Source organism: Zalophus californianus, chromosome 9 (genome assembly GCF_009762305.2).
Source record: "Zalophus californianus isolate mZalCal1 chromosome 9, mZalCal1.pri.v2, whole genome shotgun sequence".
Lineage (NCBI taxonomy): Eukaryota > Metazoa > Chordata > Mammalia > Carnivora > Otariidae > Zalophus > Zalophus californianus.
Window position 1 is genome coordinate 60,328,180 of NC_045603.1, and position 15,725 is coordinate 60,343,904.

The 15,725-nt window shown below is 44.7% G+C and overlaps 1 protein-coding gene across 1 annotated transcript in view; it reads right to left on the minus strand.

Moving 5' to 3' along the window:
- Positions 1-10,636: 10,636 nt before the first annotated feature.
- The window catches only part of LOC113922350 (cationic amino acid transporter 3-like), a 44,860-nt gene continuing 39,771 nt past the window's right edge, over positions 10,637-15,725 (minus strand). The window contains 2 exon segments of the mRNA XM_035729315.1: positions 10,637-11,552; positions 11,554-11,950. Of these exon segments, the coding sequence (XP_035585208.1) occupies positions 10,637-11,552; positions 11,554-11,950 (1,313 nt within the window).

The window sequence follows — 15,725 nt, forward strand, 5'->3', positions numbered from 1 at the left end:
GGTGGAGAGGAGTTACAAGGATGGTAGGGAGGGAGGGAGAGTTTGCAGGGTGAGAATCAAAAGAAGGAAGAAGCAAGAGTAGAGTAAATGAAATGTATAGAACATTATCCCCAACTCCACTAGGTGGTTATAGAAAGAAATGGGCCTGATTAGGAGGGAAAAGAGGAAGAAGGGAGAGGAATGGAGAGGGGAGCAGACAGCTATTCTATAGGAAAGTTTAGGCCTAAGGGAGAAATCCCCAATATACATGCTGCTTTGGTGTTGCAGAGCCTTTTCTGGAAGGGACTTGGGACTTAAAGCCACTCCCCCTGAAAGTGATGGGTCGCAGGAGCATCTGCTGAAGGGAGATTTGACAAGGTAAGCTCATGTGACGTGGAATAGAGGATCAGGGAAGTTATTAGCAATCTATTTTCTATTTCAATCACTTGGATTATGGTTAAAAAGGGATAAGTACCAAAGTAAGGTAGTTAATAGAGACCGTGATTCTAACTGAAGTCTCTCCTTCTCTCCCATCCCCTAATCCAGTGAACCCAGAGAGGATAATTGGACCCTCGTCCTTCCTCTATCTGCCATCCCTCATCCTCCATCTTTTGAACAAAGCTCCTTGGGAAAATCTGCCCATATTCACCCACATTAATGTCAGCTCTGGCACCAGAATCTGCCCTGGCCTGCCCTGAGCTACATGCCCCATCCTGTGTGCCTCAGAATGGAGCCAATAATGCTGCTGCCCACTGAGGGAGAGACTCCAGAAAGGACCTTCAGCTAGGAACTAGAGTATTAGCACAGCTCGGGGATTATGAACTCTGCCCTGGCTATAAATCTGGGCTCCCTGGGTTCAGGAGTCAGCTTCACCATTCCCCTGCCTCCATGTATATTCAGACCTCGCTCTTCCATTTCCTCTTCCAAGCAGTGTTCATTCTATCCTACCTCACTTCCCTGCACCCATAGCATGAAGTCCCTGGCCAGATCTAAAACCCACTTGAGCTCATCTCAGGTGCCAGCCCTAATGCAGATGTTGGAAGATATGCCTCCCGTTTCAGGCACAGCAAGTGGCCCACCTGGACAAGAACTTGGCTGTTTGACTTCAAGGGCTCCGTAGGTACCACTATTCGGAAGTGCCTGTCCATCTCCGATGATGAGAAGTGTGTCTTGTGTATGCCCTAGGCAGCTCAAACAAAGTACAGTTCTTCCTTCTCTAACAAGCATCTCTTCAAAACAAAGCAGTGTGAGTCCTCTAGGTAAAATTCTGGATTATGGAGCAGAGAGGTGGGGTTCCTCTTGAAGGAGAAGTACAGCGTTTTCCCTTGTGCAGGACACCACTTGCACAGAAGCTTGTCCCAATGGGGTGGGCAAGGGGTGAAGAGAGGTGAGGGCTACAACTTCAATCAGAGGAACTTATGGTAACCTAAGTAAGACCTCTCAACAGTCTGAGGTATCCCTCAGCATGACCAAGGAGGTCAGGGCCTCTGTGAGAAGGGGAACCATTACTCTTGAGCTAGCAACCAAAATGTGTTATTCTAACAGGAAGCAGGGCTCAGGAAAGGATTCGTGGTTGTAAAAGTTCCAGGACCAGTACCAGTCTCAGATTCTCTTTACCCACTCCCAAGCGTTTCTTAATGTGACCACTCCTCTACAAGAACCAAAAACTAATGCTACCAACTTGTGCCAGAGGAGGGGGCAGGAAAGTAGAAAAAGGAAGACCCTGGTAATGAAAGAACTAGCTGAGGCTGCTGGGAGATTGGTAGACCACATGCTCCTCACAGCCTTGGTTGTCTTCAGCCTTGGAGCACGGATCCCGGAGTGACCAGGGTGGGTCTCGAAAGTCACTCAGGGATATCTTGCCCCTCCCCAAAATCCAAAAGCCCTGACCAGCTCCCCCAAGAAGGACAGAGCCCAGAACCCACTGAGACTGAGGTGGGAGGTAAAAGGGAGTCTCTGTGACAGCAATTTGCCTCTTTCTTTGTGTACTTCTGTCTCCATCTCTTCCCCAGCTTCTCACATCCTGGGGCATTATTTCAGAGGCCTCTACCTTGATCTGTCTCCAAGTCTCTAACAAGATCAAAGCTCTTAACACCTGTTTTGCTTGCCGACTCCTAGGCTAGAGAAGAGGGGGCAGGGTCCATCCTGAGGCAAGGGGAGGGCCTTGACTTCCCCTCTTCCCAAGTCAGTTGGGAGGTTGGGAAGTTGGACCAAAGAAGGAACCAAACCTAAGGTTGGGTTGACAAAAACGCCCCCTGGTGGGAAGGCTGCTATTCTCATTGTGTTATTGATTTTATTATTATTGCGCTTCAGGTTATAAATTGAATTAACTCATAATAATAATAGGGTAAATGTATTACAGTGACCATAAAGGCCTTTCCTAACCTCCCTATCTAAAGAAAATACCCTGTTATTCTTTATCACAAGATCCTGTTCATTTCCTTTGGGTGTTTATCCAACTCCGTAATTATTTGAACACTTGTTTTCTTGCTTAATATCTATTTCCCACTAGGAAAAGCTCTAGATTTGAATGAGGGAAAGAATGAATTATAAATAAATAAACTATATGGGAATAAATCTACTGGTGGGAATCAACATTTCCTAATAATATGATCCATACCTGAAAGTATCATGTCCAGACCTTTATTAACAATAATATCCTTAAGCAATACTCATAATGCCCCTACTTCTATATCTCTACCCATGGCCTCTTCCCCTACAACTGTATACCTTACATGAAAGTTATTTAACAATTCTTTAGCTCTGTGTTAAGCACAGTGGAGAGAATATGAAACTATGCAGGGCACAGTCTCCCCACTCCAAAAGCTTAGAGTTGAGTGAGGGAGAAAGAGAAGACACAGGGTAACTACAAATGAAGACAGTGTGCAGAAAGACAGCTATGGTAAGACTGACACAAAGGAGTAGAGGAAGGCAAAGGAAATAAATTGCTTCTGATACAGATTATCCAGGAAGGCTTGGGCAGGAGGTAATATTTAAACTGGACCATGATGACTGTGTAGGATTTCAGTAGTCAGAGATTGGGGGATGGAATTCCAAGGACATAGCTAAGGGAAGGATTTCTTGACTTTGGGCATTATTTGATACTGAACTTCTGATCATCATTAGAGAGTGAACTGCAAGGACCAGTGAAATTCAAGATAAAACTGCAGAAGTTGGAGACTTTGACCAGGGAAGACAGAAGCCAGGACCTGGGTCCCGGCTCAGGTTCCATTTATCCCCACTTCTCTTGCATCTCTTATTTAAGGGGTATACGGTTCAAGTGGGACAGGGTACCCATGATGCCTCCATCTATATGTCTCATCTCCTCTCTCCCCCCACTGAGTTCTTTATTAACAACAAAATGATTTCTTAATCTCATTACTGAGAAAAGCACAAAGCACAGAAGAGCATATGCTACACAAATTAAGTGAGCTAATTTGCATACCTGGAGAAAGGAAGAAACCCCTCCTCCTTCCTCCATAGTCAATTTTTCTTGATCTTCTGACACCATATGTCAATAAATATCTGTATTTCCTCCTTTTCTGGACAAGAGATGCTGTTAAATGTCAAATGTAAAGTTTGTCATAAAAATCCCTCATTAAAAATATCTCCCAACTACCAGCATTGGCAAGCGGAGGAGGGGAGTTCCTGGGCTGTGTTTGCCTTCAGACCATGTGCAGGTCGTCCCGCCTCCTGCTTCCAGGAGCTCTGCTTCAGGTTTTCTAAGGAAGTAAACAGACACATTCAGCTCCTCTTACCATCCCTGCTCCTGTCAAAGCTCATTGCTTTCTATGAAATTAGTTTCACAAATGACTAGTTTCTCACAATCTCAACTCTAGATTCCTTAATTGGTATAATTTTTAATTCTCCTCTTCCTGGGATGGCTCAAATAGAGAGTCCCACTTGAAAGCAAAGAAGTAAATAAAATGACTTCTCTCAGTACCTTCCATCAGGGGGTTCTAGGAGAGGGGAGGTGGTTACGTGGGTGGTGTACATACAAGGGCGGCTGTGTATTAGGCTAGAAAGTAAAAGACAGGAGGGGATTGCCTTGTGGTTGCTGTTTCTCTTTCTCTGCAAACCTCCTCTGATTATAGCAGATTTATAGGGGCCCCAAAGCAGCCCAGCATCTTAGCCATAAACTTCCCAGAAAGAAAACTCATTGAGGTTCCCTTGAGAGGTGATGAAAAATAAATATCAGGGTTTGGTACAAACACATCAACCAGGGCCAGGGGTGGAAGGCAGCCAGTTCCTTATAGCTGGTTTAACTCCTTCAGGATTTGTGTACACACACACACACACACACACACACACACACACACACACACACACACACACACACACACACCATACCCAAATATGTTCATGTTTATAGACCTACCGAGATAAACGTACCCCACTCCTCAGTGCATATTTCCACTCGAATTCAAACACTTATGTCCATATAGTATGCACACACGCATGACTTTCAATGAGTTGCTTTATGAACATAATATACCCAGCCTCTCCCCCTTCCCAAGCTCCTGACTACAGGGTGGGGCACAATGAAGGTGAATGAGAGAATGTCTGAGTATAAGCTTGCATGTGTCACTAAGTGTGTCTCTGACTACATTCCATAAAACAAATAGAAATTGTTTTTTCATTATTCACTATTTGGAATTATCCACTGTCTTTCAGTTACCTCTATGCCACCAAGTTTCAATGATCATCTATCCCTTACTGAGCCACTACTCCATACAGACTATAGCTCAGGAGTGAGCAGCACGAGTTTTGCTCAAACTTGGTACAAATCCTAGCTTCACTACTCACTTTGCACAAATGACTTCACCTCTCTGAGCCTTAGATTCAACTTTTGTAAAATGAGGATAACAATACTCACCTCATAGAGCTTCTGTATTAAATAGGTGATAATGGAAAGTGTTTAGAACAAAGTATAGGGCATAGGACTCAACAAATGGAGTTACTGTTATCTTGATCATTTGGGGGAGGCATTGGAGATATAAAGAAGTAATACATAAAAGAGATGTTCTTTTCCCTTAGGAGTTTTTACAATGTCATCAATGAGACAAGATAAATACATGGAGTAGAAGGACACGGTAACCTAAAACTCTCATCTGAGTCCTAAAATGCAACTTATTCTCCTAAATCCAAACCCTGTTTTAAAATTTTTAGATTTCACTGCTGTAATAAGATTGTTTTTTCTTTCTGTCATTCATCATCCCCATGCCTCACCGCCTGACATATACCACACATACACCCCAGCCTCTCATTTAAGGAGTTGACTAGAGAATTCTTGGGATAAAAAAGATTTTGCGAGTTCATTTTGTGTATTTCCCTGATTTTGGGGCAGAAGCCCATCTGAAGCACTCCAAACCCAAGTGAGATAGCCATGTTCATGGTCAGAGAGCCTGCACCCTCCCATCTCCCCTGGTCACCCTCTAATCTCAGAAAATTCTTCCTTATGTTCAATTTCAATCTGTTTTCCTTCAATATTGGCCCCTCCTTATCATTCATTCTGATTGGGGGTGAGGCACACAAATCCTCAAAAGCTTAAGAAAGTTCTCAATGCCCACCTGGTAAAATTGTTGCATTTCCTATTACCCCAGGTCTCTAGAATTATAGGTCTCATTTATTTTGTTATTAACCCATTAAAAATCATCAAAAGATCCTTTAAATGTATTTGTTTGGTCCCTACCAGGGTATAACCCCTTATCCAGTCATCTGGTCTCTCCTTAAAGCTTTTGAAAGATGAAAATATCTTTGAGAGATAAAAATATCATGAAAATATCCTAATTTCCACGACAATTGAGAACTCCTATTTCAATCCCTCCAACCCCCACAGCCTTCTCAATTAGTATCACCAAATTATCACTCATTTGATTAAGGGACAGTACAACCCTGAGGCGGGGCATGACTAATATGACCTCCCCAGTCCCTCTCAGTCCATCATATGAAATAGGGGAAACAAAATCGGCAACAGTCCCAACCCACGCAATGCTCGCCCCAGGGGAGCCCCTGAGGACCAGGCAGACTCCAGCGTGGGCATGGCAGGCATTTTCCCAAAGTGGGCAGCATGCCAAACCCTGCATGGCGACTGGTGTGGGAGGCCTGGAGACAATAGGGGGGGGTCAGGGCCCACACTTCTCCCTCTTCCCCAAATTCAATTTCCCCAGCATAGGCCCCTCCCTGAAAGAGCATACAAATCACCTGGGAGCTTATTAAAATGCAGATTCTGGTTCAGTAGGTCTGGGTTGGGGCCTAAGATTCTGCATTTTTAACAAACTCTCGGGTAACAATCATGCTGGTGGTCCATGGACCATACTTTGAGAAGCAAGGCTCTAGATGACTGTAGTAGTTTCTATAACTGTCTCCCAGGAAGTCTGTCTATCCACATCCTTCTGTCTGTCTATCCTCCAGATGGCAATGAGAATCATACCTCATCCCTTCCTGATTCAGGAGTCTCACTCCATGGCACAATACACAATACAAACCTGGCTCATAAATTCCCTTCAAATGTGAAAAAACACATCCCTCACAACAGCCTCATTCTTTCATGACTCTTTAAGGTCCGTGTACCCTAGAATTACTGTCCCATTTCTTTTCCAACTCACCTATTCCTCTTTTATTTCCCAAACTGCTCCATAGGCAACCTTCTCCAGAAAGTGTCTCTTGACCAACACCTCTCTCTCAGTTTCTGCTCAGACCTTCCCTTCCAAAGGAATGATGCCTCCTTCCCTATCCAGTTCCTAATTCCTCCTATTTCAGTCCATTTTTCTCCCCATATGGGTGTAAACTCTCTCTCCAAAGAATCTTAGATGCTCTCCCAAGGTTTTTGCACCAGTCTCTCAAAACAGCATCTAAAGGAGCTGGTAAGTATTCAGGTAAGCCTGTCTCTAGCGGGCTCCCCCGGAGTCACCTGCTCCCTCTTGCGAATATGAGAAATTCCGCAAATAATAAAGTAGCTTCCTATCCCTCCCTCCCAGGGCAGGCCCCATACGTAAATACAATAGAAAAACACTGGCCCTTCTATGCCAGAGCATAGAACTCTGCTTCAAGAAATATGCCTGTTGTGCCCACGCTGGAGCCAGTCTAGACTTAGGGATTCCATGGAGTCAGGTAGAATGGGTTGGGCCTTCTATCAATTTTGCTACTTCCTGCCCCTCCCCCAAATCCCATGGGAATAGATGGAGCGGACCAGGGGAGGTCGTTTCAGGCATTCTCCTGCCCCGGGGCTGTATTTTCCCTGCTGCTCTTTGAATGAACAACACTGTTCTTACTGCTGGGTCTAGAGGAAGGAGAGAAGGACCTCCCCCTTGCCCTGAGCAAGATTCCACTGTGACGGAACAGACAGGTTAGGAGAGTCACCAGAACTCAGGCATAGCCAAACAAAGGCAAAAGCAGAAGTGCCTGGGTACAGTTCTAGATGCTGTTAGATACAGTTCTAGAAGCTACAGATCTTGATGCAGTTCCAGATAGAGTTCTAGATGGACAGAAATGCTGTTGGTCTAAGAGATTTTCCTAGAAGATAGCTTGAAAGGAGTAGCACAGTACTAGCCTGAAAGGAAGGAGAACTTTTGGTACAAAAGTCCTGTGTAAGGCTCAATTCAATTTAACATGAACTCATTAAAAGTTAATTTTGTGCCTGGTCCCCAGCTGGATGCTCTGGGGAAGTGAACAAGATACACTCCTTACCTATGATCTACAACCTAGGGAACAAAACAAATAAACTGTAGCATTTTATTTTTTTTTATTTCAGCTTTAGTCAGGAAGTATAAGTGACATATAAAATTATAAGATATTTAAAGTGTACACTGAAGGGCTTCAGCTGGAGCTTTGGTTTTCAAAGTGTGGTCCCGGGACCAGCAGCATTAGCATCACCTGGGAACTTGTTAGAAGTTCCTGGGCCCCACCCAGACCAGCTGAATTCCAAATGCTGGAGTGGGGACCAGCAAGCTGTTTTCACAAGCCCTCCAGGTGAGGTGACACCGCCTGAAGTTTGAGCACCACTGAGGAGAGTACTAGTCCTGGCTTCTCTCCACCTCCCCACCCCCCAACCCCCCGCCCACTGTGACTTGGATTAGTGAGTTGAAGAAACAGCACTGAGCATGCCCAGCTCACCCTCTTCCAGTTCTTTGCTGGTTTCCTTTTTTTATCCAGAACGAACCTGCCCACAGGACACATGCATTCAACCTGCTCATACATGAGAAAATCTAATAAAAGCAGGCTCTTTCCTGTGGTAAGAGGCAGGGGCTGCTCAGCACTACTTGTGATGAGGAATAAGTCTTTCTAATTTAGTGACTTGGTATTCCCAAATCAATTAGGCTGCAGCTCTAAAGCGGACGGTTTAACCATCCATCTATGTCTTGATTATCAGTTGGTTCCAAACATAGGAGGGGGGAAATGCAATGTTATTTATTGTACCTCTACAGCCCCAACAATGGGTTATAGTGAAAAGTGGACAGGATGCAGGTTCAAATTTCGTGCAGTAGAGAGACCTAGTTGGGAAAATAACAGGACAAAAAAACAGAGGGAATTCTTAAATTTTTTGACGAAACGGAACTTGAGAAATGATCAGTCCTGACCTCTCACATTACAGATAAATAAGCAGAGTGATTTGCTCAAGGTCACATTGCGAGTTAGTGGCGGAAACAAGACTGAAACCCAGGACACCTGGCTCTCAGCTATGCACTTTCTGAGCAGGTGGACCAAAGCCGACAATAGTAGAGGAAACTTTAAAGTCCAGGAATACAGATATCACCAAGTAGAAGAACCAACCCCAGGGATTTTCAGCATGGGTGGTGGGCTCAAAGCCAAAGTGCTTTGTGCTCAGAGGGAAGCTCTGGCTCCAATCCACCTGTGCATGTCCTGTTGCCCCTCATACAGCCAAGCCGCAGTGGGCTCTGAACACTGCTTTGTTCTCCTGTCCTGTTCCTAGTGTCATTCTCTCCGCCGACAATCTCTCCCTGCCGCCCACTTGTGGCAAAACCCTATCTGTCCCTGAAGAGAGCCAACTCAAATGTCATTCCTTAACAAAGTCTTCTCTGATTTCACCACTCAACCCTCACCACTGTGCCAGCCACAAATGATCATCCTCCACTCTGAATTTCCAAGACATTTTATTTGTATATTTCTTATGACAACACTTTCTACTTTGTGTGACAGCTATATGCTTTACCCACTGTAGTGGAATATAAGCTCCTAGAGTTGCCTGACTGGCTCAGTTGGTAGAGCATGTGACATTCCATCTTGTGAGTTCGAGCCCCACGTTGGGTGTAAAGATTACTTAAAATCTAAAAAAAAAAAAAAACAGAATATAAGCTCCTTAAAAATATATATATATATATAAGTTCCTAAATGGCAGGGACCATATTTCAGCTATTTTTTTTCATCTGTTTCTAGTTTATTTTTTTAGTGAAGTATAATTAACATACAGTGTTATATTTGTTTCAGGTGTACAATATAATGATTCAACAATTCTATACATTTCTCAGTGCTCATCAAGATAAGTGTACTCTTAATTCCCTTTATGTATTTCACCCTTCCTCCCACCCACCTCACCTTTGGTAACCACCAGTTTGTTCCTTGTATTTAAGAGTCTAGGCATTTTTTTGTTTGTTTGTCTCTTTTTTTGGTTTATTCATTTGTTCTGCTTCTTAAATTCCACATATGAGTAGAAATCATATGGTATTTGCCTTTCTCTGACTGACTTACATCACTTAGCATTATATCCTCTAAGTCCATCCATGTTGTTACAAGCGGCAAGATTTCATTCTTTTTTATGGCTGAGTAATATTCCATTATGTATATATACCACATCTTCTTCATCCATTCATCTATTGATGGACACTTGGGTTGCTTCCATATCCCAACTATTGTCAATAATGCTGCAATAAACATAGGGGTGCATACATCTTTTCAAGTTAGTGAAAGTGAAAAGCTTTTGCATGGCAAAGGAAACCATCAACAGAGCAAAAAGGCAACCTACTGAATGGGAGAAGATATTTGCAAATGATATATCCAAAAAGGGGTTAATATCCAAAATACATAAAGAATTTACACAACTCAACACCAAAAACAAACCAATTTAAAAATGGGCAGAGGACCTGAAAAGACATTTTTCCAAAGAAGACATACAGATGGCAAACAGACACATGAAAAGATGTTCAGCATCGTTCAGCATCAGGGAAATGCAATTTAAGACTACAGTGAGTTATTGCTTTACACCTGTCAGAATGGTTAAAATTAAAAAGACAAGAAATAACAAGTATTGGTGAGGATGAGGAGAAAAAGGAACCATCATGCAATGTTGGTGGTTGTTGGTGCAGTCACTATGGAGCCACTATGGAGGTTCCTCAAAAAATTAAAAATAGAATTACCATATGATCCAGTAATTCCACTATTGGGTATTTACCCAAAGAAAACAGAAACATTCTTTCTAGTTTCGTTTAATAATAGTTTTTAAAGCCAGTAAGCAGACACAATTGAATTAAAAAAAAAAAAGATGAGAAAGAGCAAAAACACACCCTTCACTCCACAATAAACACAGAGCTCTATTAGTGTTTCCCTACCAAACCTCCATGGGAGGCCTAGCTTTCTGTGTGCTCAAGAGAACTCTCCACCATAGTCCAGGGACACTAGACAGCATTTAGGTGTGATGATGTCAAATCGAACTGGCACTACTCAGTTCAAGGTCCTCAGTTTGTGCCCTGACTAAAGTGGGTTTAATCCTCCACGTATGCTGGATCCCATAGCCAAAGTAGATAGCCAACCCAATCAGCATCCAGACACCAAATCGGGCCCAGGTGCCAGCTGCCATCTGCATCATAAGGTAAACATTCACAAAGATGCTCAGGAGTGGGAGGAGAGGCAGAGCAGGGACCTTAAAGTAAAGGGGAGTGGAGCTCTGTGGCTGTCTACAGATGACCCCAGTGATCCCAGTGATGAGCACCAGGAGCAACACAACCACTGTAACCAACACTGGGTCTCCAGAAAGCAGCAGACCTGGCCACTGGGCCAGCACCAGGCAGAGAAGAGTCAGCAGCAGAGCAAGCGGTGAGGCGCAAACAGAGACAACCCAGCCAGAGAGTGCAGTGGGGGCGGGGCTGCCCGGACAAAAGAGTCCCCACGGGGACAGCTTCTCCGCCACAGGTCCCCTCTCCTGGTGAGCCCCTGTTGCATTGTCTTCATCCTTCATTTCAGGCTGATACCTGACAACGAGAACACAAATAGCCACCAGGGAGTAAGTAAGCAGGGTCCCAATCAACATGAGGTCCACAAGATCAGTGAGTCCAAAGAGGAATGTCACGGAAGCTGCAATAATGCCCGAGACCACAGTGGCCACGACTGGGATGCCTGTTCTGGTGTACGTCCTGGCAAGGACACCGAACAGGAGGCCATCGTCTGCCAGCACATAGATCATCCAACAAATGAGGAACATAGAGTCCAAGATGCCGGTAGAAAGAGCACAGAGGGCTCCAATAGCCACAACATAGCAGGCAGGGTCCCAGCCAATGTGGAGAAATGCCTCAGGCAGGGGGATCCCAGGTCGAAGCAGGTAGTAAGGCATCATGAGCGTAGATGAGCACTGAAATCACAATGCCCATGGGGACAGAACACTTTAGATTCTGGGCTTCGACAGCAGCGACAATAATGCTGTCAAAACCAGTAAATGCATAGAAACAGGTAGCTGTTCCATGGAGAATTCCCTTGAAGCCAAAAGGCACAAATCCTCCAGAGCCCAGAGGGCCCAAGCCAGAAGTGTCATTGAGTCTAAACATGGTCATTACGTAGTCCTCTTCTGTGAGCTTCCAGTTGTGCAGGTTCCCCTTAATGAAGCCAGAGATGATGACAAAACCAAGAACCAAAAGGTTCACCACTGTGAACACTGTAGTAACTGGGACAAACTCACTGGCCCTCAGAGCCAGCAATCCAGTGAGCAACACCACCAGGCCCACAGCAAAGAAGTCTGGATATTCTGTAAGGACACAGGGAACATAGAGTGAGACGTTCTCATGCAAGGTCCGAGAGATCTGGTTCCCAATCAGGTTGTCAAAAGCTAAGCTCCAGGCCCGGGCCATACTGGCCGTACCAGTAACATAGGAGAGGATGAGGTTCCAGCCATTGATGAAAGCCCAGAGTTCACCTACAGTGACATAGTTGTAGAGATACACAGAAGCAGACTGGGGGACCCGGGCACTAAACTCTGCATAGCACAGAGCAGCCAACACAGAAGACAGGGCAGCTACCAAAAAGCAGATCACAATGGACGGTCCTGCTTTATCACTGGCCACCTCGCCAGCCAGGACATACACACCTGCACCCACTGTGTTGCCCACACCCAGGACCACTACATCCAGAGTGCTCAGGCTTCTGGCAGGGGAAATCTTAGCCACGTATTGCTCCAGTGTATGTCTACGTACTAACTTTTTACCAAATCTGCAAAGTGCCTGGCACTAGAATCGAAGAGGATTCTAGGATCAGAGCGCTGTAGCAAGCCCAGGGAGCACAGAGTCTCCGACTGGGTTCAGTGAGGCTGAGCTAAGCCGAGTTGGGTTGGGTCTGCCGAGTTCGGGTGCTCAGGCTTCAAAGCTGCTGCTTCGTATTTCGTCTTATGTGTGCTCTCCCTCCGTGATGCCTAAGATACAGTAAACAATAAATATTTACTGAACCCATATTCAACCAACCAACCAAAGCTCAAGAGTCATATGTCACCTGTTGCAGCCCAAATATCACAGGAACAGACACCAAAGGACATTACAGAAAAAATCACCTCTGCTTTCCCCCCAGAAAAAGTGCCAAATACCTCCCAACATTCTGCTTTTTTACGCACCACATGACATAATCCCATTTGGGTTCGTCTAACTCATGTAGCTTCATGTACTAATTAAGCTGTAAGACACAACAGGGCATGAATTTATTGTGCAATAATTCACACGCGGGATGTTTGCGCAGTGCTTGGGCGTGAGTTATGACACATTAATTCACGGCCTAGAGGGCCTCGTTGCAATTACAGACCCATTTTTTAAATATCATCTGAGTTTAAAATACAAATATTGGTCCCCCAGTCTTAACACCCTTAGCCCCCAAATCAGCTAGCCAAAGTCAGATGGCACCTTGGCCCCCTTCCTCCTCGTTCTGCATCATCCATTTAGCTGTACTGATGGCCAAGGAAGTACAGTCCAACCCTTTGCCTTACCCACCTAGCCCCACAGGGGCACTGTGAGACGAGAAGAAGAGGGAGAAAGGGGCAGGTCCTTCATAACTACCTGCCAGAATGGGAGGAACAGGCTGTTGGGTAAGGAAGCACAGGAGAAGTGGGTGCAGCGGCCAACCCAGGGTCCATGACTAAGAAGGGAGAAGAGCCAGAAAGGCCATTTCATGATTTCTGACATTCAATAAACTTCACCCAAAGCAACCAGGCAAAATTCACTACAATTTTTATGTCCACAGTTACGAGAGTGTGATGGGTAGGGAGAAAAGAAATAAGTCACCCAGCTCAGTCGCTCACAACCAAAACAATTCCTTCTGTCTCCTCCCTCTCTGGATTCCGGGAGAAAAGGTGAGCTCACTTCTGCAGACGACTCTCCTCGCTGGCCACACCATGCTCTATAAACACCCTGCACCATCTGTGATGTCAGCCGCCAGCCACCTGGAGAATCTGCCCGGCTCTGTGAGCTTGTATTAAAACACTCACTTATAACTCCCTATTAATTTTTCACGAGGAGTTATTTTTAACTCGCTCAAACCATTGTCTCAATATGCCAAATATATTTTCTTAATGAACGAACCCGGCGTGTGGTTCCTCCTTCCCCTACTCCCCTGCTGCTATTCAAATGGTCCTCTCCTCATGGGGAGCAAGGCTTTGGATGAGCAATTCACAGCAATGCCCCGGAAATGAGTAGTGGAGAACAGAGAGAACAAAGTCATGCAACCCCCACTCTCCTCCCTACTCAGGCTTTGATTTTGAGAGAATTTTAGGAAATGTTGTTATGGGTTTTTAAAGACAGAAAAATCAAGTCAAAATTGAAAAGTCTTCTCTACAGATTATCAAAAGGAACCCTTGGGTTCTTGGGTCAGACCTTCCATCTACAAATCCATCAAGACTCCTTATTTGTTACCCACCAGTTCCAGTGTTCTAATTTACTAGCAAGCACACGAGAGAGATAAGGAGGGTCCATTCTTAATTCATGGAACCTTTCTACATTATAAATGTAATTGAGGTGTCCCCCACTCACCCCAGGCTTCAAACACGTCAGTGGTTCCCCACTGCCTTTCCTTTATAATGCTTCCTTCCTTCATAATCTGACCTGTGCTTATTCCTCTAGCCTCATCCCCTACCCAGTTCCTGCTCCAGCTGTAAGATTCTACACTCACTCTGTTTCCTCGCCTCTAATGCCCTCTCGGCCCCCTTCGCTTAGCTAAGCCCTCCTTATCTTTCAAGTCCCAGCTCAGAAGTTGCCTCCCCAGGAGGGCCCCCCTGATCCTTATGCTGCCCTTCCTATGTGCTCTCACAGCAGCTGGGCTTCCCACATGTGCCATTGATCCTAACGGATCAAAATTCCAGGGGGCACCTGGGTGGCTCAGTAGGTTAAGTGTCCGACTCCTGATTTCGGCTCAGCCTTGATCTCAGCAGGGATCTGCTTGAGATTCTCTCCCTTTCCCTCTCCCCCTCCCCCTGCTTGCTCTCTCTTTCAAATAAATAAATAAAATCTTAAAAAAAAATTCCAGTTCAGCTTCCTGTCTCCTCCTTCTGAGAATTAGGTGCTCAATAAATATTCATTGAACAAATGTACAAACTGAGAAGAGTAACCTGAAATAATCCAGAATGCCTATCTACTTGACTTTGAGATACATACCTTGTAACCAAGCAACCTTTATAAGCCTGGCTCAGGTAAATATATAAATGGTATTTACCTTCCTTGTAGAAGGCAATCAAAATGAAAAGTGTGGAGGGAAAACCAACTGTGATAAAACCTTGACCGCAGATCATTCATGGCAGGTATAAGCCACACATAGGTGATAAAGAATTGTTGGCCTTTGAGGACACTTGTTTTAAAAATATAGGGCTGCCTTGGGTTATAGGCAACCAACCACCCACACCCAGTTAGAGAATCCCTACTTTTTCGAAGGCATCATGTCCAGAACCTATAATCTAGGCAGGATGCCCTAAGGCAGAGGCACTCACCTCAGGGGACAGAAGGAGGCCTAATGAAGACACCTGGGAAACATTTTCAAACTTCAGATCCTCTCCCTCTGAAGATTCTTGTCCACCTAGCCGCTCACTTCCCGTGACTGCTGTAAGCCACCCCTACTGACAAGAAATTGTCCTACATTCAAAGGAAAGAGGTTCTAAAAGCTTCCTTCACAGGAAGGCAGCCCAGTTTAGTAGTTAGGAGTAAAGGCTGTGCAGACAGACTGTTCAGGTTCAAATCATAACCAACCTCTGGACAAATTAGTTCCCCTCTTGGTGCTTTAGTTTCCACAAATGGGAGTAAAAGTAAATACCTCATGGGGTTGTTGAGAGGAGTAAGTGAAATGATGCTTGGGAAGTACTCAGCTCAGTGCCTAGCAAACTGTATGCACATAATATGATCTACCTAATATTTAATGTTAACATCTGATCCAAAGTCCCCAAACTTTGAAAAGCAATTAATCTTTATAAATGTCCAGTCTCAAAATCATGCACTAAAATTCAAACCTGTTAGCTAGCCCTCATGAGAAAATGAAAACCGTTTTATTCCATACAATCT